The 25,985-nt window shown below is 38.4% G+C and overlaps 1 protein-coding gene across 1 annotated transcript in view; it reads left to right on the top strand.

The window, feature by feature from the left end:
- The window catches only part of tenm3 (teneurin transmembrane protein 3), a 309,711-nt gene that overhangs the window by 214,684 nt on the left and 69,042 nt on the right, over positions 1 to 25,985 (top strand). The window contains exons 8-13 of the mRNA XM_067442491.1: positions 8,423 to 8,628; positions 10,175 to 10,379; positions 14,472 to 14,573; positions 15,056 to 15,250; positions 17,186 to 17,386; positions 20,614 to 20,799. Coding sequence (XP_067298592.1) covers positions 8,423 to 8,628; positions 10,175 to 10,379; positions 14,472 to 14,573; positions 15,056 to 15,250; positions 17,186 to 17,386; positions 20,614 to 20,799 — 1,095 coding nt within the window. The remainder of the gene's footprint in view (positions 1 to 8,422; positions 8,629 to 10,174; positions 10,380 to 14,471; positions 14,574 to 15,055; positions 15,251 to 17,185; positions 17,387 to 20,613; positions 20,800 to 25,985) is intronic.

Genomic DNA, 25,985 nt, shown 5'->3' with positions numbered 1-25,985 from the left:
ACATGGTCTTCTTTTGAATTGGCCCTTTGCTAAGCCACACCCTCCTTAGTTCATGTTGCTACGCCTGTCACGTCTATTACACGCCGGAGTCAGACGTTTCCAAGGAGATAATTAGTCATTTTTGCCGAACAGGTGATATATTTTAGAGAGCAAGACAAAAGGGACTGCAATATGCATTCACAGGATATATCCACGACATATTATGAAACCGATTAGAAAATAATTTAATTAAACTTTAAGCTAAAGCCTAGTCCCAGCTTAATCAGCAGCCGTCTCATAAGAATGTTCATGCACAGCAGGGTAAGTTAAATTAGAAAATAATCAAATAATTATAAATCAAACAGCTTATCCATACATCTTGTGGAATAAACACAAGACATTAGCCTGAGCACTTTGCACTGATTCTCCCGCTTATATTTAGCATGCCAGGCTACTGATCACAAGACTTTGTGGGTCTAATCTATGCCTTGGACCTAGCAATAGACAGAGGTACTGACCTGAGCCATACATTCAAAAACCCCACAGTTACTGAAATGCAGCCGTATAACAGAAATTCACTCTCTCAAACGTGTTGTTTTAATCGTATAAACACAGCCACTGCAATCCCTATGATGAAAGTTTTAACTTGCAAACAATTTAAACAAATACAATATAAAACTAATAAATACAGCTACAAGACCGTCCTCTTTATAGTCTATATACTGCATCATATGCAATAATTTGCATAAATCAAATGCATCATGTTTTTTTTTTAGTTCGTTGGATCAAACGTAGGTGTTTTTGTTAATCCTGTCGACATTGTTTTGAATGGGGCCTCACACACTGCCTGATTCACGCCTGGCATTTCTCACCTTGGGTTTTAGGTTTGAGGAAGGAAAAAAATTCAACCCTCATCCAAACTTTTAGGATACCAGGTATCAGATTTGCACAATCCATACGCAGACCGCTTTGACGTGTTTCCCTCGCTCGAAAGCTGGACAGACCTTCTGCGCCTAGTTACAGTTGCTAAGCCTGTGTCGGTTTTCGGGTGTGGCTTAAGTGAAGGGTCAATTCGAAATTTAACATAGAGCAATAGACAGAAAATATTGCGCAATTTTTAATCTCCATATGTGGCACGGCACCTGAGGGCATTCGGTCTACCATTGCTGGTACATATAAATATTTGAAGTTTAATATACAGCTGTGCTGTGCAGGAACCAATGAGATTTAACTGTGGGCGGAGCTACTCAATGACAAAATGCTTTATTGCTTGTTGAAGTTGTGGCAGGTTAAGAGAACAGCTCACATTAAAGCAATCATGAATTTATAAATCATTCTACTATAGAAACTTCCTGTAACTTTCAGAACTAAAAAACTTCCTCATTAGTCCAATAACAGCTTTAATTTAACATCTCAGAAAACGACTTGTTTCAGACACATTATGAAGAAGAAACATTTTTTGTCTCAAAATCGATCACAAATCATATTCAGAAATTAATTCGCTCAACATGCTCAAAAGCTCTGTGGCTGGCTACATGCTCATAGCTGCAACCTTTCAATTGGAGTAGTTTTAAATATAATGCTAAAATAAACACTTTTCACAAATAATTAATCTCAACAGCTGTAATAGTAAAAACTTAAAAGTTTTCAAGAGAGTTCCACATGTAATACTTATTTAATATGCAAATATGTTAGCCAATCATAGCAGTGGGCGTTTACACTGAAGTCTCACAGCAGACACACCCCTTCAAGACAGAGTGTTCAAATCAGAGGGCTTAAATCAGGGTCGAAAATGGCATTTTTTTTCTGAGTGATAACAATTTTTGTTGGAAAAATCATACTAACATTATAAGTGCACCTCAGAAAGCAATTCATGACCCTTTAAAATGCAAGAGATGGCTTTTAGTTTGTTACCCAGCGTAAGGAGCTTATGATTGAAAGCGTATGCTAAATATCACATAGATAAGGAATAAATAACCTCATAGAAATAGGAGCTATCATTTTCTCCCACCCACGGGCAGGTGTATTCCCACAAGGTCTCCCTCACTTAAGTACTAATTCAAGCACTCACACTCTAACAGAGGGACACACACACTCGTGCTGTGAAGATGGATGGCCATATGTTTGACGGCCATTATGGTGATGCTCCTTACAGTAATGTGTTTGTTCTTGAGGTGATGGAAGTGTCCACGCTTGCAGTGGTGTAGCATTAGATCAGGACATTTCTGCATGAGCGATAGGACATTTTCATTCTTTATAATGTCTATTTGCCATCAGTACAGTTAAGAAATTGGAAGGCCTTTTATCAATTGCTCATAAATTGCAGGCAAATTGATTTTGACGTATTTATAGATGTCAGTGGCTGCTTAGTTACACAGCAAAGGAGAAGTCATTCATATCCCCTTAAACAGCAGTGACACAATCAGGTTAAGTTTATTTGAGCAGAATTTGCATTCAGCATAGTCAGTCTTTTGTTTCCTACCTCGAGCCCTCATCTCACTTCTCCTTTTCACTGTAAAAAAATAAACATTTGTATGCTATTGGGTTCAGAGGAATGTTAATGTGTTAACAGGGCAGGAGAATTTGCTTCCAGTGGTGGATCTTTGTTCAGCTGTGAGGGCCAAACAAGATGAGAGGAGGTCCTGTAGAAGAGCAGCTAGTTAATGAAACCATCAGCAATGTGTACAATCACACAGCTTACTTTCAATCAATAAAGACAGCAGCTAACACCCACACCTCCTTCACTTAACCTTGATCTGCGAGTGCGTGCCCACTGCCGCTGTCTGTGAAAGATGTAACATGTACACAAAGGCAGCAGGGCAAAAACTGCAGTCTTGCTATTTCGGTCAACATACTGTATATATACGTACACATGTATACATAACCTTGCACAAGTATCCTTGCTGTTTCTTCACATTTGCGTCTATTATTCTTCAAGACCCCATGAAATGAGCATTAGATAGAGATGACATATAAGTTGACAAAATAGTAAATATACACACTTTTTAGTATACAGTACAGTTTAAAAGTTTAGGGTGGATTTTTTTTAAATGTCTTTATATAAAAAATCTCACCAAGGATTAAAAGACTAATATTGTGAAATAGTATTACAATTTAATTAAATAACTGTTTTCTATTTTCACTATATTTATTTGTGATTAATATTTTTGTTGAAACTGCTACATTGTTTAGGATATCTTAAAGTTGAAAAATGTTTTATAATTTTCTATATGACATTATAAATGTCACTCACTTTTGATCAATATGCCTAACAGAATCAAACAAAAAAATAATAATTATAAAGGACTCGTGCTGCACAACGCAGATTTTGTCCAGTCGAAAAAAGAATGAGAAATGTCCTGAAACCTTTGCTCATCAAGCCATATCATGGGGGTTTTTAACGTAAGATAATTAAGCTATATGACACAATAAAGACAGCATGATTGTGAATATAAGTGGCTTTTCCACTATAAATAAGAAATCACTTCTTATCCAATCAAATGAACCAGAACTAACTGCTGGATAATTATAAACAGAATAATTATGACCTCTGTATGTAAATATCTTATAAAGAATTATCTTTTAAGACATTATTTAGTTCTTTAAGGATCCATTTATCCTCACAATGATGCACCCGCAAGCTTTTTGAGATTTCCAGACATTTAATGCCCACAAGGATTGAAAACCTGCCCACACAAACACAGACACATGAATACAGTTGCAGCAAATCCACACAGACGCATATTCTTACTGACAGACTGAGTATGCATCACACGCTGCAAAGTTTGACTTACATACCTGCTGTAGACCCTTTGAAATATGTACACACACTCACTCATTTGTCTGTCTCTTCTTCTCCAGTGAAGAAAGAGTGAGTAATAACTGACTGCTGTTGTCATCTGCAGTTCACCTTTCTTTGAGAGACAGCTGACCTAAAAGCACTCACTCTATAAAAGAGCTTCAAGTGCTTGCGTACCTCAAGTGTGTGTGTGTGTGTGTGTGTGTGTGTGTGTGTGTGTGTGTGTGTGTGTGTGTGTGTGTGTGTGTGTGTGTGTGTGTGTGTGTGTGTGTGTGTGTGTGTGTGTGTGTGTGTGTGTGTGTGTGTGTGTGTGTGTGTGTGTGTGTGTGTGCGCGTGTGTTTTTAAAGCAGGGACAATGGCCTCAGTGCAGTCTCTCTCCTAAATGACAGGATGTGCTTTAGATTACCTGCCTGCCTCACTTCAGAGGTGCGTGTTCGTACTCAACTAGGGCTGTAGGGAATGACATTAGCATGCGAGCACTTGCTGTTTTTTTAGAGATTGATTTCCATAAACACTGAGAAATTAAAGTAGATCAGCTGTTTTAATTTTCAGAAAATAATTTACTGTTCCTCACACTCACTCAAACACACTCCCCTCAGAGACTCCACTATCCTCACGCAGATGTAAGAAAGCTGCAGTCTTCCTCTTAAAACTGAATTTAATCCCACTTTTTATCCCCCATGCCTAGAAGTGGAACCTAACGTTCCATTTAGTGTTGTTTCATGGGGCCTTGTTTATGTGTTACACCATTCTGTAACAAATCGTCTGAGCGACTCTGTATTCAGTCCCACTGCAGCAACTAAGAGAGCTGAGCCTGACATGCTCTTAATGAATATACCACCACTTTTCCTAATGCACACCCAGACACACTTCCAAAGGCTTCAGTGAATTAAAAACTGCTCAAGTGACTTTTCTGAAAATCATAAAGAGGCGCTAAATCTGCAACTGAATGCGTTTGGAACGAGGAAAGACACTTGGCAAAATCGCATGTGGTGATGTTAATGTCTCTCAGGGCCCAGCAGAAATGGTGAGAGCGACTGGGGTGATGACAATGAAAACATATGGATAGAGTGTTGAGAAAGGAGTGAATAATAGCTATAAAGTGAAAGAGCCAGAAACAAATGAATCAAAAGGGAATTTGAGGATAAGTTTAGAGATTAGGTCAGAAATCAACCGACTTGGGCAAAAGCATTTAAAATGCCCCCAAATTCAAGGTTTTTCTGAATATAGCACATTCAATAAATAAGAAGTTCAATCAGCATTTTTTTTTTAACAGACCGGTTGAGTAAATTATTTAATGATCAATTCATAAATACAGCCACTTGCTTTGTTCTTGAAAGAATGAACATTGACACTCATTAAGACAGTAACTTGCTGCGACCTATACTTGCAGAATAACTTCACATTTTTAAAAATGTCATGTCTATACATTCAAAATGTTATATTTAAAAAATGTATCTCATGGCATTAATTTTGCTTTTGTAATTGCAGTGTAAATGCATTTACCTCTGAACTGTCTTTGTAAATACATCTAAAAGCCATTTTATATGCAGCTTCTGTGTCATCTCTGCAGTGCAACATTTTATTTTGTCATTTCATTTGATAGGTACCCATCCTGTAGTTTACTACTATTCTAATTTAATCTATTAATTAAATGTAAGAATTTGACATAAAAGATTATGCATGCATTTCATAAGGTTAGGGAGAAAATAACCTTATAAAGGTCCACCATGCCCCTGAAAATGTCGCTGATGTTCATTTTAGTACGTTTGTCTAAGGAAGCACTTGGCAGCACTTGAAATAAATTGAGCACTCCGTTGCATTTTTTATATGACAAGTTAAAAATAGTTATTTCTAAGACCCCGTCTCAAGACCCTGCGTTCTGTTCCATTCAGCTGTGCTCCGTCTATCCATTTGAAAGGAAGAGAGCAAACTGTGTATGTGTGCCTCTCCAGAATCTTGACTATTGTTGCCGTAGACTAAAACTTGCTGTGTGTGTGCAGTGTTGGAGCAAATTGCTGTCTAATGAGTCATACAACAAGACACCGGCGAAAGTCATGCAATACCCAATGACAAAATTAAAAATGGACCCTTTTTTTTGACATATTTGTATATGGTTGCATGACCATGACTGAGAACTTGTGTGCAAACGCTGTCACAAACATCTAGTCATCTGTCACTGCAGCAGGAAAACTACAATTCTCATTTCTTTTAATATGTTCAGGTATCTTTAATATGTTTCTTTTGTGTTCAAATATTGAACACAAAAAACAACTATTTTTAAATAGTCTTTTAATGATTTCACACAGGTCTTTTTGTATAATCCCATAGCATAGTGCATAGAACAGAGGCTCTCCAGCTTTTAAAATAACCAAAAAATCCATATGATTGGTGTGATGTATTCTGAAATTATAAGCTTTGTATGTGGAACTTTAATAAACAAAAGAATTAAAGATTATGTAGAACATGTAGAATTTAATATTTACATTTTTCATAAACAATTATATATAATATTGTAGTTTTGGAACAACATTTTGTTGAATTGTTCATTTAGTTTCTGTGCCAGCAATTGAAATTTTTGAAATTGTTGCTGTTCACATTGCCAGAGACAAGTGTAATTTCTAAGGACATCCATTTCAGTGATATCTGTCAGATAGTAGTGATATTTTATGCATAGTGTACAAAAAATATGCTTACAGTAGCTTTCAAATGTTATTCAGTGTCTTACCCACAGAAACATGCACACAGATTTAAACAGTAAAAAACAAGACAGTTTGGCAAATGATATGACTAAGATGAGGAGAGAAGCTAAAGAAAGAGAAGTAGAAGGCTTTAGGGAGCCTTTGCATCAAGCCAAAACAAACCTACTTTTCTGTGATTCTCATGGGCAAATGCCAATTCAATATCCATGTCCAAAAATACACCCCAGGCATCCCTGGCACACACGGAAAGCAAATCCCTTTTCCACTGGCATTCTTTAAGTGCACCATCCCCTTCTTTTTATCCTGTGGACAATACTGTTGATCAGAGCTTCACAGATGGCTTCTCTCTCTTTGCTCTGTAGAACATTTAGGGCCACAGGCGAGCTCACATTAAAACTAACAGTCAGCAAGTCCTCTCTAATTACTCTTTCATTCACTCCAATATGCTCTTTATGTAGCCGGCTGACTGCATTAGCAACACGCGTGTGGTTAGTGCCTGCGTGCTACGGAATTACGCAATAATAATTAATTAAATATTAATGGCAGCTGCTCTCCATTAGCTAGCATATGAGCATTGCCTATTCTCCTTCTCCCATTACTGATCCATTCCGCACTGTTGCCTTGTAACATGTTGTGAGGAGTCGGAATAAGCCAGTGCTTCTGTTGGTGAGTTCGTTGTGCACTTGTTTGTGTAATGTCTAGACATTAGCTTTCCCGCTTGTTAAAGGAAGCGCTGCAAAGTCAAATAGCTTCACTTAGTGTGGGCAGGCCTGTAATATTACTGCATTTTAGCTACTCTTGTAAAACAGCAGCTTGACAATTACCATTGTGGCTGAACTTTATGAACTTAACTAAATTCTATTCGAAAATCTCTTCAAGTTCCCTTTGGAAAATGAATGTGCCTGCCGACCAGAGGTGCATTTCCCATACAACTCACTGCTTAATGACCAAAGTATGATTCATCATTGAAGAAATTAACTAGAAGGTGACAACTGTTTCCTGAAATCATACTACTGTAACCATCAAATTGCTGGAAAATGTTGCTAACCGCGGAACTTGCAGCCATAGTTGGCTAACAATGCTTTTGGGACATGCACCCTAGAGCAAGAGAGAAAAATAACTTTTTGAAGGGGTATAATGGTGTATAACAGTGTTTTTCTTTACTGTTGGCTGGATAATTCACTGTGATGGTTATCTTGGGAGTGAGGGTCTGAAAGAGTTGATGTAAAAGATGCTAATTAGCTGCGGTGTGAAGTTATTTAACGACTTCTGATATCAGATTTTTTTTGTATACCTCGTGAATGTTTGATCACACTTGAGGCTATAGCAAGAAGCTCAAGAGCATTTGCACACAATCTTTTACGCTGCTAATGGAGGAACTTGTAGACTGTTTCATGAGATAAATGAGATAAATTCACTCATATACAGTATACCTATATTTAAGGTTCCCTTAGAACACATAATATTTGTATAGACCATTCACTTGAATGTGACGTGTGAACAAGTTGCTGTATTGTTGGTTGTAGGTTCTGCTGCTGGTTGCTCTAATGCTCTTTGTTTCCTGCCCTCCAAATCATAGCGCTTACATGATCACAAATGGAATCTATTGCCTATAAACAATGCATTCAAGATGAACAAGATGAATTTTTAGATTAATCTATTTTGAATGCAAATTTTATGGTTCAACATGGTTTTCCACACAGTCATTTTCTAATTATATCCTTGTATATGTGCCGAGGCAGATCATACAGGGGAATTGCTCACAGTTACGGTTAGCTTGTTTTCCATCTTGCATGCATTCGACCACAGTATCTCTCAGGGACTGATCACATATGCTGAAAATGAATGACTTCTAGTTGAAATCTCTACCAGTAGGTTATTTGCATGCATGTGATTAGTCTTTCTCTTACAAATGTCATCTCTTTGCATCGCTCTCTCTAGGAGTTTACTTTCAAGAGAATAACACCATAGATACAGGCGAGGTGGACGTGGGCCGTAGAGCGGTGCAGGACGTCCCTCCGGGAACCTTTTGGCGTTCTCAGCTATTCATTGACCAGCCACAGTCCCTGAAGTTCAACATCTCTGTTCAGAGAGGTGCCCTGGTGGGGGTCTACGGCCGGAAAGGCCTGCCTCCCACACACACTCAGGTATCAGGCTTTCTTTCTTCTTTTTTTTAAGATGAATGTTCCTCTTGAACTGAGAAATTGATAGATGAGGGGTATTCAACCATTACAGACTGAGGGAGTTCTCCATAACACTTTATTCATAATGTTCATTGAGAACCATTTGCATTTCACATTATAAAATGCTTAGCAGATCATTTAGATTAATACTCATTGCATTAGTTAGAACTGTCATGCAACATTTTCAAGAAAATTCTGCCTTATGTATCTTCTCCACGGACCTCCTGCAGTATTTTGACTGACCCCCAATGACCTTTTGGGTTTAGATGTTCTCTGTGGGTGCCAAATGGCATTTTAGTTTAGCACCATTGCATCGTTTTCAATGCCAATAATTCTGAATCAAGAGAAATTGTGCAATCTTTTGTATGATGCTGTTTTTCACATTGGTAATTTTGTAATTTCCCTCAGTGTAAGCGCATATAAGAAATACCAAAACACCCGCTATTCCAATTACCGTCATCCTGTTAGATGAGCCTCACATACCTGCTACAAATGGCAGACAGCAAACTTTACTAAAAGGGCTGTCACTTTTGTGACACTTTCAAACCTGACCTTCAAAGCTACACGGCAGAGCCAGACAATTCCCATCCAATTCCCATCTGCCTCATCTCTGTAATTCAAAGTTGAAGCCATTCATACTTCTATGCATGTTTTGCCCGCTTTGATTAAAAACTGCACTTGGCCTTCACAAGCAAACCAATTATTTCTCCTTGTCCTGTCTCTTTCTTTTTGCCAAGCAACAACAGCGCTTGGTTTTCTTCAAGGGTATATCACAAAAACCGTAAATGCATAATAGAGGTAATTGGCTGCAGAGGCCTCCATAATAAGAGTCAATAGCACTGACCCAGTGCTTTAATTGCCACACATAAATCAATATGTTTCTTAAAGGATGAATAAAGGATAGGTTGGAGTTCTATTGATAGACAAAGGCGTGGAGACTTCTGTTTTCCTCCACTGATCGAAATGTCTTCTCGATTTGTCAGACGCTGTCTTGTAATTTCTTGCTCACATATTCTTTCTCTTCCTCTTGTGTCGTTCTTCTGCGGGTCTCTTAGGAAACACAATTTTTTAATACTCTGTTAATTTAGAAATGCATGATAAATTCATCAGAGGCCTTGACTCAAACTCTCTGGAAGCAGCTTGTCGAAGTGACAAAAAAAACTCATAAAGCATTTCTTAAAAAAGTAGTCTTTTTAAAGAGCATCCCCTAAAAAGATACTGGAGTGTAAGCACCCTCTTTATTCCAAACATATTACATCACTTGCAGTATATTTGCAAACATCAATTTCTTGAAATTTAGAAGTCAGATGCTCTTCTTACAAGCATCAGAACCCATTCTTTAACATTTTATTTTATAACACAACACATCAGACTCCAGACATGGCACACTGGTATATTCAAGGTGGAGCTGCAGTAAATATTTGCTGTTACTGCATTATGCTGTTATCTACCAATAAGTATGTCTGTGGATAAATGGGATTTGATTCTGTGTGTGTGCGTTTGTGTACAGTATGATTTTGTGGAGCTGCTGGACGGCAGTCGTCTGATAGGAAAGCGAGGACTGGTAGAGGTGGAAGGAGCAGCCAGGAAGGCTCGTTCAGTTAACGTTCATGAGGCAGAGTTCATCCGCTTCCTGGACTCCGGCACCTGGCATCTCGCCTTCTACAATGATGGCAAGAGCACTGAGCAGGTCTCTTACAACACCATCATCATAGGTAAATACATATATGATTATACATATATCGTATTTAGTTTTTTTTAATGTATATTTAATATTTAACATAATGCAGCCTTTGTTTTCCCTTATCATCCTTTGGCTAGCGTTATGTTATATGACCACACTCTTATTCATGCAAATACTTTTAAACCAAAACCTTAAAGCACTGTTTACAAGGTTACATGGGTCAAAAACAATGAGAACAAATACTTTTTGTGCATTTTGACAGAGCAAGTAAAAATTTAAACCGATTTGACTGGGTTAAATAGATTGACAGGAAAAAAAAATATATATATATGACAAGAATGTTAACTTACAAAATGTCATATTTTCCTGCCTCCAATTGAATATTCTCAAATGGTTTTGAAAATCACATTCTCATCAGGTTGAGTGTTGTCTTCTCTAGAGCCAAAAAAAGGCATGCAAAATACTAAGACGTTCTGAAATTCATGTACAATTACAGTTACATGATTGTTCTGCTAATATTATTTATATGAAAAACTACTAAATAAAATATACACTACCGTTCAAACCTTTAGAGAAAGATTTTTCAAAAAATGAGTACCAGTAAAGACATTTTATAATGATATAAAAAATTATATTTCAAATAAATGCTCTCTCCTGACTCTCCTGAAAAAATGTATAATGGTTTTCACTTAAATTTTAAGCAGCAAACACTTTTTTCAGCATTGGTAATAATAAAAACAATGAGTAATAATTTAGCAACAATAATAAATAACCATTGTGTGCCAAATTAGCAAACTTAAGTGATTTTGGAAGGATCATTCAACTCTGGAACCTGGAGTAATGACAAATTCAGCTTTTCCATCACAGAAATGAATTATAGATACATCCATTTATGAATAAATAGAAATCAGTTATTGTAAAATTTTAATAATGTTTCACAATAGTACAGTTTTACTGATTTTTTTGATCAAATAAATGCAGCCTTGTTGAACCTTTTTAAAATACATTAAAACATCTTACTTATTCTATACTTTTGACAAGTAGTTTATATTATACTTGTTCAGCCTCTGTGTGGATATTTGTATGAAATGAGAGAAAAAGAGAAAAGTGTTCACAGATGAGTGTGTATAATGATGGTCAGATCCGTATCGATCCATGCTTTAAGTGGCTAGATTCAAAGTGTTGCCTGCTGACCTGCAGGACCTTTCCTCTCTCGTTCACTCTCTTTTTCTCACCTTCTCTCCCCCTTCCATTCCCCCTCTTATCTCACCTCCACTATGAACTCATAAAAATAGGCTTCAGCAAGAGTAATTTCCTTAAATTTGATCACAAAGACTAGAACATGAAAAATGGTCAGTGGGACTACAGCCAGCGCCCTCTTTTAAAAGTGGGTTGATTATGCTTCAATGAGTAAAAAGTTAACCTTTTGAAAATTAAAATTGATTATTTCTCTGTAGCAAGATAATATGGTCCTGCAGTGGTGTTGTCTGCGAGCTCTGCTAAATGCTTCAGTGGTGTTATAACAGCGGGCTGGTGACAAGAGACCGGTGCAGTTTATTACCCTGTCAGAATTGACTTAAACACCAATGAGCTGCTTCTTTTAATGAAAGAATCGACAGGTGATGCCACAGTCATTGACGTCACCTTGGCAACACACAAAGTGAGAGAGTCAAAAAGAGTGTGGCAGCAGTGTGGAATTAAATCTGTGATTGGCTATATAACTGTTGTGCATCTAGTATTATGCTTGATGCACAACAGCTAGATACAGTTCTCAAATCTGATTGGTTAAGCAGCATTCCCAGACAAAGTGGGTTCTAGGGAATGTGGGGGCCTCAGAAATGTTTGAAGAACAATTTTGTATAATAATAATGATAACAATAATAATATCTTAAGATTATTTTGTTCTATTAAAGGGGCACTCTAAAAAACACTCCAAAAAAACGGTGCTATATAGTACTAAAAGTGGTTCTTAGGCTTGTAATCATAGGGGAACCGCTTTAAGTGCTGAATAGCATCAAATCTTGGTGATTCAGTGGTTCTTCAGCGGTTCAGTAGTTCTTTGGGATGACTGAGGTGCTATATAGCACCATTACCATATGGAAAAACCTGTTAAGGCCCTTCAGCGGTTCTTTGGTGTTTTTTGGGGGGTAGTAAAGATGCTATATAGCACCACTGCCGTACAAAGAACTTTTCAAGCCCCTTTTAAGGTTCTTTACAAGCCAGAGAACTACTGTTGGTGCCGTTTAGCACCATTATTGAGGAAGAAATACATGCGATATGGCACCTCGTATGGGTTCTACAAAGGTGCTGTAGAGCACCTGTAAAGATATGGTGCTATTTGGCACCAAAAGTGGTTCCCTTATGATTACAAGCCAAGAACCACTTTCAGTGCCAAATAGCACCAATTTTTTTTTTGTGTGTATGTAGGATTTTTGCAGTAAAAAAATCCAAAAACCACTAGGCCCAGTGTTATATTTTGTTCAGTTTAGTTCTTACAATATCCCAAATTTTTCCAACTATCTGTAAATTGTGATAAAATTGCTATTTTAACCAAGGAACCGGGACGTCTGAGGGAGTCGCCTGTCAATTGCGTCATATCTGCGTAACCCTCGATTTCCGAGGTTATATTTGGCAGAAACTCTTTACTCTTAGCAGTGTGCAATAAGTGTCACAGCAGCCGCTGAGCGAACGCACAAAGCAATGTCATAACATCATTTTAAACACACTTTAATGTATCTAATATGATAAACAGAGCTGCGTTATCTCATGCTCATGACCAAAAAAGCAGCTATTTTTGCTGGCGACTGTGTCCCGTCATAATAAAAGTCCCATTGCCCGCGAGCCGTGTGATGCGCAGCAATTACTCCAGCAGCCTTGCTCCGTCCTGCTTTCACACTACAGTAACATTAATAACTGTATCCAAGCATCCAATCTGCCCGAGTCCTATTCCGATTCTTTTCCACCGGCTGTGACCACATGCCCCAAGATTGTGAGCCCAAACTTGTCGTCATCAAACTATGCCTTTGTTTTGAATAGGCGCCCTAGTGGATAGTAAAATGACATAGTGCAGCTTTAACAACCATAGTTTCCTTCATATTTATGTATCTAGCAGTTCTCTTCATATGAGGTCAACGCATTTATACTTGACATGTCGTATTATTCTTTGAAATGACAGGGGGCAACTCTAAGTAATTGTTCGCAATCAGCTCAAAGTCATGCATGTTCACAAGAGCAGCAAAATGGGGTCTCAACACGTACGACCGCCTACACCATGATAACATCATTTATGCCACACACACATTCACACGCAGACACCGTGAGTTGTAAACCAAGCTTAAACCACTGAATCATTTACTTATCACTGATTAACTCAGGAACAAAACAACGAGTGTGTGTTGCTTGGAAGCTTTGTTTGGAGCAAATGTAAGTCAATAATTATTAACAATTTTAACTTATAGTGATAATGCTGTTGTATCAAAGCAATATGTAATACTGCTAAAGATATAAATAGCATAGATACAAGTCAATACAAGTCATACAGTTCCTTGTGTGTTGATATAAATAAGCGTGTTTTTAGTATATAAATGCATATTTGTAACCTTGAGCAGAAGCTGATGTGAGTGTAAACAACCTTGTGTGCTACACGTCAGGCTTTGTTTGGCACCAGCTGCATTTTTCACAAAGAAAACGGGTTATTAAACATGCTAAATACCGTCTTTATGAACATAAAGTTTTAGAGTTAGGGTTAAGGGATAGACAAATATCATTGTTCCAGTATAAAAACCAAAGTCAATGGAAAGTCCCCACTAAGACAGAAAAACAAATGTGTGTGTATGTGTGTTTTAATGGCCATCCAGCAGTGTAAAGAAAGCTCCAAGCAGAGCGTCTGGCTGCTAATTGGTGGTAATAATGCTTTGATTGGTTCATTAAGGCAGAGTAAGCCTAGATGCAGGTTTTTGTTAATCACGCATCTGGCACTCCTTTAATTAAAGATGGGGGGGTCTGAATGTCTGCTAATTTACACAGACTGTCTCCTCAATTAGTGCTTTTCTCACTCTCCTTCCCTTTCTTGCCCTCTTTCTTTCTGTGGCTCCCTCTCACACACTTTCATTCTTCCCCCTAGATACCCTCACAGAGTGTCCGCACAATTGCCATGGTAACGGAGACTGCCGTTCGGGAACATGCCATTGTTTCCCAGGGTTCCTTGGGCCTGATTGCTCACGAGGTATGCTCTCTTACTTGCGTGAACACACACACACACACACACACACACACACACACACACACACACACACACACACACACACACACACACACGAGACTCTGGAGAAATAAACAACCAATGTCACTATTCATAATTGGTTTCAGATTGTCATTTGCACAAGTACGGCTGGCTAGCAGGCTTATGGTGGGACTCAATTCCCAAGCCTGAACGGCTTCTTATTACCAGGAGAAAGCAACAATTAGTTTTATTTCCATGGTATTTTCATTGTATTATTTTGTTTATTTATTCGGTGCTATTGTTTTTCTCTCCTCATCTTCTGTTTCATTTCTTTTTCAAATGTTTAAAGAAGGTCTATAAATAAATCACTTGCATTGAAAACTTCACCTGTTGAATGTTATGAATGTCAAACTACATTCATGACATTTGTTATTTTCTGGTCTTTTAGCTTTTTACCCCAATTGCTTTTGTTCTTCTGTTCAAAGCCGCTTGTCCAGTGCTGTGCAGTGGCAATGGGCAGTACTCCAGGGGGCGCTGTCTTTGTTACAGTGGCTGGAAGGGGACAGAGTGTGACGTTCCTAGCAACCAGTGCATCGATATTCACTGCAGCGGACACGGAATCTGCATCATGGGCACCTGCGCCTGCAACACGGGCTATAAAGGAGACAACTGTGAAGAAGGTCAGGGATGCAAATCAAACACAAGTGATTTGTATAGCAAATGGTCCTACCCGAGCTTGGCCATTTCTGTATTTTATGAATATATTTAAACATCAAAAAACGAAATTATTTTATGTCTCTTAAAAATCTTCACAGATAGACCCTCTACTGAATGCTCTGATGTTAGAAAACAGTTTATTTATTTTGCAGAGTTCTGCAGAATTTTTCAGCTGTTTCCCTCCTTACAGACATCTTCAGCATCTCAAGTCTCAGTTCATAAGAGACCCATCAGAAGCCATAATGGAAGCATTTATCTAACACTGCTATTTTCAGCGTTCTTGCCATTAAACCCCACTGCATTACACCATCAAAGATGTGCAAGATAATGTGTTATCAACGCGATCGCTGATTACCCATTGGTTTGAGGAGGGATTGATTTTTTTTTTTTTTTCTCTAGAAGTGTTTGAAAGCTTGGTCTCAGTGGACACGGACAGGCTTTTCACCAGACCTGATAAAAAGAGAGCGAGTAAGAGAGACAGAAGGGCTTGTTTGAGTGTTTTAGAGAGAAAAAAATCTGTCCAGTTCATATCGCCTTTCAGCATCACTTTGCTTAATGAGGAGCCTAACGCCTTGTCTGTAGCCATCAAAGGGACTCTTCTGCCTGTGACCTTCTTTGATAATTTACTGTCCCTGCAATAATCATTACCCATGAGTTAATAGTTCAATATTCCAGAAACAATTGCCATTCTCCACTTCACAGAGCAAATAATTACACTGATGTCTCCGTTGATGTGCAGGTCCCTTACCCATCAGCCTCGTGAGTGAGGAAAATGTTAAATTACAATTGATTTTTCTTAATTAGTGAAATTAGCTTTGTGCATAGTGTTTATGTTACCGTGACTCGGCACGCAGCTTGTAGATTGTGCTGTGTTTATTTTTTTTCCCGTAAGCCAGAAAGATTTCATTCCTGCAGCTCAATTGTAATGATTTGGCATGAACAACAAAACCGACTAATGCAATTTATGGAGCGAACTTTATTTTCTGGTCATGAATTGGCCTGTTGTCAATCAATGGCATGATTAAGCCCCATCAACTACCACACAATCAGAGGAATTAAGGGTTACTGAACCCCAGCCCTCTCCCGACGGGCTATTAAACATAAACACACGCGCACGCACACACAAACAAACATACACACCTGCACAGTAGTCCCTTATGGCTTTTGAAAAGCAGTGCATAGCATTTTCCCACTCTGTGCACTCAGCCCTGCTTGCGCCTCACTCCCCTAAAAATTGCTTTTCCATCTGTAGCAGTGGACTTCTCCCAACGAGATCTCTAGCACATTCTTTGAGAGCACATTGAGCGGCTCATACATCATGCTTCGCTACATGTACTGTCTGAATCTGCTTTAATGTGTGGAAGGGGGGGTTGAGAGCCATATAATGTGAAGCTTATGCTATACACACTTTGACAGTTAGCAAATGATGGATTCCATTGAGATGAGTGAATTGACTGTAAAAAGAATGTAATACTGTAAAAACACCACATATTTTTCATATTAACTTTTTATGTTCCCTCAGGTTAGTAAACCATTGTATTTACTTTGCAAGCACACAATGCAGATTTGTTGAAAAAACACAGTACATCTTGTCAGTCATTTTAATAATTCTCTTTGTTTATTATTTAGAATGATATAAATTGTTTGTATTGAATGAGTGGTTGCATTAATGTTATATCTATTTTATGTTTTATCTAATCCATTATTAAATGAACAGTCTATTTATTAATAAAACATTTTTTAAAAATTGTTTAAATTTGCAAGTACTGTCTATTTACTGTGTAGTTTGCAGCAGAGGATTAAAAACAACACAGCCAACATGCATGGTCTTGCTAACCTGTTTATAAATCTAACTGCTAACTGTTTTTGCTTTCTTTTCTAAACACACATAAACACAGTGGACTGCCTGGACCCCTCCTGTTCATCCCACGGAGTGTGTATCCACGGAGAGTGCCACTGCAATCCAGGATGGGGCGGCAACAGCTGCGAGATCCTGAAAACCATGTGCCCAGACCAGTGCTCGGGACACGGAACCTACCAGACGGAGAGTGGCACCTGCACCTGTGACGCTAACTGGACTGGACCCGACTGCTCCATCGGTACCCTTTATGCACTCATGCACCCACCTCCTCAATCCCTCTTTATTTTTTTTTATCTTGCTTTATTTGATACACTGAATGGCTGCTTATTGTTGTTAAAGGCATTAACAGGCTGTTATTTGAGATTTTCTGTCCTCCCCTCTGTTTAATCTGTCAGCAGTCTTTCTCAAAGGCACGTTTGAGTCAACCTTAAATACACTATCATTATGAAATATCTTTCAGTCCATCAAAAGCTCAGCCGCAGCTGGTGTGGTATGCGTGTGCACGTCTTGTGTTTGTGCGAGTGACGATACTGATCTCTGTAATAAGAGCAGTATTGGACTCCTGCTGTTTTAGGACTCACCCATGGTCGGCCTTTTAGTTATACAATGCTATTTTCCCAGCAGCAATCTGTGTCTAATGAAAATACTATTTCACCCTTGAGCCCCACACAGCAATCTCTCACTCACTTTTTCTCTCACTCCCTTTCTTTCTCACCCCATTTCGATCGAGGAAGAACCACCTGATGTCTTTGTAAACCACCCCTTCCCTCTCTTCCATTAATTAGCCGTACATTTTCAATTAGTGCAGTGCAAATGAACGAGGCCTGCATGCCCCCCTCCGTCACGTTGACGGCTGCAGTGCTGTGGTAAATGCAGATAAACGCCTATTGCGTGGGGACAGATTTTGTTCGAAAAGTGTTTATAAAATTAGTATTGCCCCTTTTGTCTTAGATAATGATAGAGTGAGAACAAATTAAGAGGAGGGCATGTGTCAACAGAGGTGTCACGTATGTGCCCCCTTAGAATTTTATTTAATGTAAAAAAAAAAATTGTAGTCTTGGAAAGTTAAGTTACACGGTTATTGTAAGTTAAAAAAATATATATATTCTAAAATGCTGTGGCAGAAATCACATATTAACATTTCTTTTGTCAGCACTTCGTCGTCTAATCAGAATGTGTTTAATTTGTTAATTCAAATTAAATATTAATATTAGTTATCACTTTAAAAAAAATGAAATAAACAAAATAGAACATGCAATGTATACAAACACATTTATGTTTTTCTCTCAAAAACATACTTATTTTTAGTGCAGTGGTTAACTTGAAATAATAACCACTTATTTTCAACATTTGTTAGTCTTGCTATTGCTATAAACACTAATACGTCTTTTAACATTTTAACTTGTAAATAAATAAAGGTATAATTTAGCATTTAGTTCATGTATTATGGTTCACATTATTAACATTTCTAGTAATCATTTTAAATAAGTTTTCTTAAAAAGTTTTATTAAATAGTTCTTTAATAATTAATTTATAAATTGTAGTATAAACAAACATAAATTCACAACCAACACTTGTACCATATATTTATAAATTTACATTAGCCTATCGATACATGCTGTAAAAATATTGTTAGTTCATGAAATTAATTTAAGTGAAAGTGTTACCAAATATTATTTCTGATAGCTGTTTGGCTTTTTTAGTCTATTGATTTTTGTGTGTGTGTGTGTGTGTGTGTGTGTGTGTGTGTTTTCTAAGTTTAATGAAGCACATTCGGAATCAATTTACTAAACAAAGCCTTCTTACAATTATGTAAAGAACTAAGTGGTCTAGGACACCAATTGAGCCAGGAATTGCCCCTCGTGACTCCCCGTGTAACAGGGACCCATTCAGGCACTCAGTCCACACTCTCTGGCTGCAACTCTGGCAAAGACAGTAATCCAGATTGATATAGTACAGTTGCAGCAGGCTTACGGCTCGAGCCGTCAGTTTTCCAGAAGTACTTCCCAGCAGCTGCTCTCCATCTGTCTGTGTGAACTTATTCCTCGTTCACAGCCTTTCTCTCTTTCAATCACACTCCCGCTCTAAAGGAAACTGAGGTGAACTTCAGCAGAGTCTCGTCTGATGAAGGATAAAACACACAGGCGCCCACACATACACGGCGAAGAGGTGCGTCACTCTTGCCCACCTGCAGGAGGCATAATAACAGCACGCAGTGGGGAAGCCAACCACAAACTGGCACTCACCTGACCCTAAGGGCTGATGGGAAATTCTCTCCACATTTCTTCACTTCTGCTTGCTTGTCTCAATGCACTTTCACCAGCTCTGGCTGAGTGTCATGTCATGGTTTCACACCTTGTCAGGAAGCGCTGCAGAAAGAGTCAGAAAGGAGGCTGAAGAAAGGAGTTTAACAATACCCCATCCCATGATTTGTCTTTATCAGGAAATGTCTTTCTAGTGCTTTGTTTCTACCATGAAAGGGTGTGTCAGACTGTGAGGCTCTGGTGGAATGGTGTGTGGGCTGTTAAACTACAGCTTGCTTTGCACCAGTCTGTCTTCATCTACTATTCTGCCAAACCCACACACGTCTACATGCGCACGTACACAAACTCATAAACTGAATCCAAAACGCTATCAGACACTTTTCACAGGATATCATTCAAAATGCATCCAATTTTCCCTCGTCTGCTTTTGTTGCCAGTTGCATTTACGTCCAGGTGTGATAGACATGAAACTAGTTTCTATTGACAACAATTTCTCTATGGAAGCTTTTGTCAATTGAGAATAATTCTTGTAAACATGCCAAAAAAAAAAAAACGTGAATTTGAAGAGTAACAAACCTGCAAAAAGAAATGCTAATAAAATGCTTTTGTGATAGCTTTGATCCCAAAAGCCATTCAAACGCACTCCTGATGTTTGGCAGACCGTGGAGTGTGTATAAATTGATTTATTTTGGCTTGATGTGTTTGCTTCAATCTATGTGGGAGGCCTGTCTTCTGGGTCCGGGTGGAAAGTTCAGCGTGTCAATTCACATTCGTGTCTGCACGCTCTGATGTCTCCTTCCCTTCCCCCAATCACACACCTTTAGCCAGCACCCCACCGCCTAAGTCTCCATGAGGAACTCTCACACTCCGGTGGGTCAGACAAGGTTGAGATATGTCATTGTTACGGGGTGTCGATTGAGGTGGGGCGGTCAGTCTCCCCTCTGCCACGCAGCCCGCTAGACACAGCAGGGGTCTGCAGTTATCTATTACCTGTCATAAGTTTTTCACACTTTAAGTCAATAACTTAGACTTGACTGTTCTCAGGAATGTAACCTCTGCTCTTGTTATTTTGAGTAGAGGAGACTTGCGCTTGAAATGTGCCACCACCTTGTAGGCCGCATGACCTTTAGAGTCCTTGGCTATGCTGCAGCCCAGAACAAAAAGTGATTTTAATTTTTTTCACCTTTGTTTGTGTTTGCAGAGGTGTGTGCAGTGGACTGTGGCTCTCACGGCATGTGTATAGGAGGAAGCTGTCGCTGTGAAGAGGGCTGGACTGGTTCGGTATGCGACCTGAAAGCGTGTCACCCACGCTGCACTGAGCACGGAACATGCAAGGACGGCAAATGTGAATGCCACCAGGGTTGGACCGGAGAACATTGCACCGTCGGTAAGACAAACAACTATCTGTATGTCAGTATTTACACCACACGGCCAAAAGAATGTGAATACCCTCTTTTAAACTGATTTGGCTCCTTAATACAAGTACATTTCAGAGGTCTTTCTGTTGTAGAATGACAGTGCTCTTGCGTATAAAGCTAATTCTATAAAGAAATAATGTCTGAAATGAAAGAATTTGACTAGCCTACATAAAGCCCAGACCTGGACTCCACTGAACACATTTGGGATGAATTTGGGAGTCCCCATTTCCCAACATCATAATCTCACCTTACTGAGTCTTCTTGTGTCTAAATGAGAGCAAATTCCACAGCCTTATTCTAGCATTTTGTTGAAAGGATTCCCAGATTAAGTAAAGAAGTGTGTAAACCACATTGTTCCACCAAGCACATGCATGATTGGTGTTTGGGTGTCCACATACTTTTTTGCCGTATTGTCTATTTTCATAATGTGTATTTTCTCTCATTATTTCCAGCTGATACCGATGCTTTTGTATCAAAGCTATTTGCAATTTGTTATGAAGGTTTACCTCACATCTTTGAACTGGTTTTGATTTCATATTCCCTTTGTTATTCTTCTTTTCCACCACCTGCTTTGGCTCTTCCACCTCAACAGGAAGAGGACTATGAGTGTTTGTTCTGTTTTGTACCTTCCCCCTGACCTTTGCTTGCTATCAAAGGGTTGACATTTTCATTGCAGTCGATGCAAGCTTGACACCTATTCTGGGAACACCTATTCTGAAAATCATGGGGCTAAACGACAGCAATTTGTCTTTACGCAAGCACTAAATTCTGTTCATTATTTAAATCTCAAAGAAAAATAGTCATGGCAATTTGGATGTCACGTGTCCTGCTGTTTTAGTTCTGGTTTGGTGCTGATCCAGCACCAAACTTTCCATCATCTATTTTGTTCACTTACCTCTGAAATGAAAGCCTGAAAGCCCAAATTAAAAAAATGTCAATTAAATTACATTTTACATTTTAAATAAAGTCCCTCTGTTCTTGCCTCTACTCAAAAGTCTACATGCTGCTCAACTGTCAGTCACTAATTCTGTTCATTTTGTTGTTAGCGTGTTGGCTAAATCCTCCACCAGCTCAACTCTCAGCAGGGTACGTCAGCTGCTCCATTACTCAACACGAGCGATCGAGGTACCCGGCCTCGTTAGCAAGCAGGCCTGTTTCGCCGGGCAGCTTTATGAGAATCTGGCCAGCATTTTGCTATTCGTCTTCCAAATTAACACGGTTAGCACGTAATTCTGTCCTGCTCTTCTGTTCGAGCCAGCCACCCACACATCACACTCTCACCCCGACTCCAAACTTTACTGTGCAAAGAATGCTTGCTGAGGTTGATCACTTAATGACCTTGTTGCTTTAAGTTTACACATTATAAATGGCCATAAGGAGACCGGATTTTAAAATACATGTCAGTGGCTTTAATAGATTGGTCAATTGGATAGTTTCATTTAAGCTGAAGAGTGAAATTTCTGTGCTGCTAGCATCACCAAATGAAATTGCAAACATAATGACTGTTATCAAACATGTTTTCTAAATACTCTTACACTGCTTGTCGTTGGTCAGCCGAAGAAATTGTACGTGCCATTGGTTGAGCTGGTCAATTAGGCTGGTCTGGATGCTGTCACAAAAAGAGAAATGTGTTGACATATTTGAGAGAAATTCACCTACGAATGGCTTACTTTTAGTTTTCCCTGTGCATTAAAATGTGATTGGAGAAAGTATTTTAACATCAAACAGTGTTTATTCAGCATAATGAATTTATGCGCAAAACATTTTACAGGTTGTTTACGGGCATTTTACAGGCGGTGTGTGGCCTTCTAGAGTTTGGACGATTGAATATATCTCTTTAGGCCAAGGTTGATACTTTGTCCCTCTTTGCTGAGTACATGTATTGCAGTGTATGTGCGTGCGCAAATGTGTGTGTGTGTATTTGAGGGAGAGCACAGGAGGGAGCTAAAAGAATTATGGTACCTCATACATCATATATGTCAGGCTGAGATAAGGGGCCTCTTGGTTCCAGGTTGGGGTGTGTGTTTGTGTATGTGTGAATTGTGTGTTTGTGTGTGTGACCTTCCCTGTCCCTCGACATCCACTCACTCTCATTAGACCTCTTCACAGTGAGTCCACACACACATGCTGGCATTACAACATACTTGCATCATGATTCTTTCACACAAAGACACTTAGACACCGTTACTGTAAGACAGCTCTCACAATGACCGGCAGCATCCAGACATTTTCATTACGCATTTTATTGTTGTAGCATGAAGTATTTCTCAACATTTTTAAATTTAGGGGGCATATAGTCATAGGGTGCTTTCACGCTTTGTTCAATTGCCTGGACCGAGCCCAAGTTTGATTGCTCCCCCTGCCTCCGCTGGACTGTGTTCACATTATATAATTTGGGTCTGAACCGGGCTGCATTAGCATCATCAAAACAGCAGCTGTTTATCCCGTTGCTTGGTAACGACGGCGAGCAAGGTGGCGGCAAAATGCATAGCGTTGCTCACCTCATCTCACTTTTATATTTTTTGTTTTTGAACCATTGGTTTTACTACAAAAGCTTCCGGTTGGCAGGTGTGCACCCGTGTTCTGAAGACAGAATTTTATATCATCCAAATTAACCTATCACTGACGTCAATCAAACACAAGTGCGCAACAAAAGGGCTATTGTGAAAGGACCTATAAATTGCACACTACATGCCAATATTTTGTCAAACAATTATATAGATTTTTTTTCTGAGATATGGGCTTTGATTTATTTGTTTATTTATTTATTTAAATAATTTAGAAATATACATTTAATTTTGAAAATATTTTTTATAAATATAAAAGAAAAAACAACAACATTGTGAAATTTTAATTAATGCATTTCCTAATCTATCTATCTATCTATCTATCTATCTATCTATCTATCTATCTATCTATCTATCTATCTATCTATCTATCTATCTATCTATCTATCTATCTATCTATCTATCTATCTATATATGGAATGTATTAATTAAAATATCACAATGTTGGTTTTCTTTTCAAAACGAATCTAATGACATGCACTTAAGGAAACGTAATGCCCATATACAGCGCTAATTTATACTGTGATATTCACATTGTAACTTAATTTAATATTCAGAAAAATCTAGAATATTTGACATATCATCAAGCCCTAATCCAAACTGAGCATTATGGTCTGTAATGTGAACTTATCCAGACAGTACAGCAGATTTTATAAGAGGCAACTGTTTGATTTAGCTCAATGTGACACAGATATGTTTATTCATTTGGAAATGATTGGGGAGCTTCATGAGAGGGGGAGAAGGAGAGTAGGAGCATAAAATATTTCTCATGACACCCAAAACACACACTCTGCCAACTGCACTTTCTCTTGTCGGAGGCTGCGATGCTCTTTTTAGATAACTGATTATTTGATCGAGTTGTTGAGAGTTAATAGGTATTCTCAGAGCTTACACAATTTAGTGCATTCAGGTATTTTTAGTCATTTTTTGAGTCCACTTACAGATCATTAGTAATCATAATACAAAATGGCAATTAGCCCACCTTCATATAAAACAGCAGGAATTTTTTTATATAAACATTCATTTGTTTACTCTAAAATATGCATGTGCATTACCATTATATTTCTTTCTTTCTTTCTTTCTTTCTTTCTTTCTTTTTTAAATTTACAAAAAAAAAAAAAAACATTATTGAAACATAATCTTGACCCCTATAAGTATTTGTGTCACTGAAAATAGTAACTGAGTGACCTGATTTAAAAGGACTTTGGTGTAACGTAATGATCTATGCTCACTAAATAAGTAAATATACTCACTAAATATGTTTCTTAGATGCATCATTTCTAAATCCTCTGAGCTCAAGCATTCACTTTACTAACAACTTCAGGAATATGATGATTCACAATGCTGGCATGTTGTATAATGTGAATAAATTGTGCATATTCTGGAATACGAACACGATCATGTTAAGCCCATTTTCTTAGAAGCTTTTATTGTTGATAGCTCTTTAAAGACTCTTTATGACTAAAGAAAATATATTTTTTGTGAAGTGTGGCTAGTCAGAAGCTTCCACTGCCAGACATTTAAGATTTTTTTATTAAGACTTGTATGCTTCATTAGGCCTTGGGCCCTTCCAGATCATTCATCAGAAGCACAACTCTTACTGTGAGAAAGCCATGGATTTGCACACACATCAGTCAACCCTGCAGGAGCCTGTGTGTGTGTGTGTGTGTGTGTGTGTGTGTGTGTGTGTGTGTGTGTGTGTGTGTGTGTGTGTGTGTGTGTGTGTGTGTGTGTGTGTGTGTGTGTGTGTGTGTGTGTGTGTGTGTGTGTGTGTGTGTGTGTGTGCACGCAGAAATGTACCCACAGACAAAACTGCTTTCAAAATAATCTTGTCAAACTTTCATACTGTAAAAGTGCACAAGTTGAAATGTGGTGTGAAGAATCCTATCAAAAGCATTATTGGAGCAGATCGGTTTACTCAGCAGCCATTTTGGTAAGGCCCACAGGCAGATATTTTGTAGTCATGCAATTTGAATGAGGAAAGGCCGAAATCTCCAAACTGTTTGGCAAGGTTAGGATTCAATAACATGTCAAATCAAAAATAAAATCTGACAACCATGGTAACACAAATTTACTTCTATAACTCAACTACATTTTTTTTTTCAGCTGACGAACATGCACATAGAGCAAAAATGTCTTGGTCATTGCCTGTTTTATTTTAAAAGCAGGATTTTTTCCCTACATCTGCCATATTGAACTTTTGTGGTGTGATTCATGTGATGAGATTCATTGATTTAACCTAAATAAATAAATGCAATTTAAATTGGAAAAGATGCATGAAAGGTGAGGTGTGTAGTATTTATGAGAATCTAATGACAGAAATGCAATATAATATATAACTGTTGTTAGTGGTGTATGAAGACCTTACATAATGAACCGTTATGTTTTTATTATCTTAGAATGAGCCATCTACATACACAACGGGTCCCCTTACTGTGAGGTCGCCATTTTGCACCCTCATGTTTCTACAGTAGCTCCAAATGGGTCAAACTGCTCTACTGAGCGCTTTCTGCTGTCTCTTATGATGATATCTTTGTCCCGTGTGGGCCACCGTAGCTTCTCTATGTGCTTTGAAAGGGAGGGGTGAG

Source organism: Pseudorasbora parva, chromosome 4 (assembly GCF_024679245.1).
Source record: "Pseudorasbora parva isolate DD20220531a chromosome 4, ASM2467924v1, whole genome shotgun sequence".
In the NCBI taxonomy this organism is placed as follows: Eukaryota; Metazoa; Chordata; class Actinopteri; order Cypriniformes; family Gobionidae; genus Pseudorasbora; species Pseudorasbora parva.
Note: the sequence above shows the minus strand (reverse complement) of the source record. Positions and strands in the feature narration are given on the sequence as shown.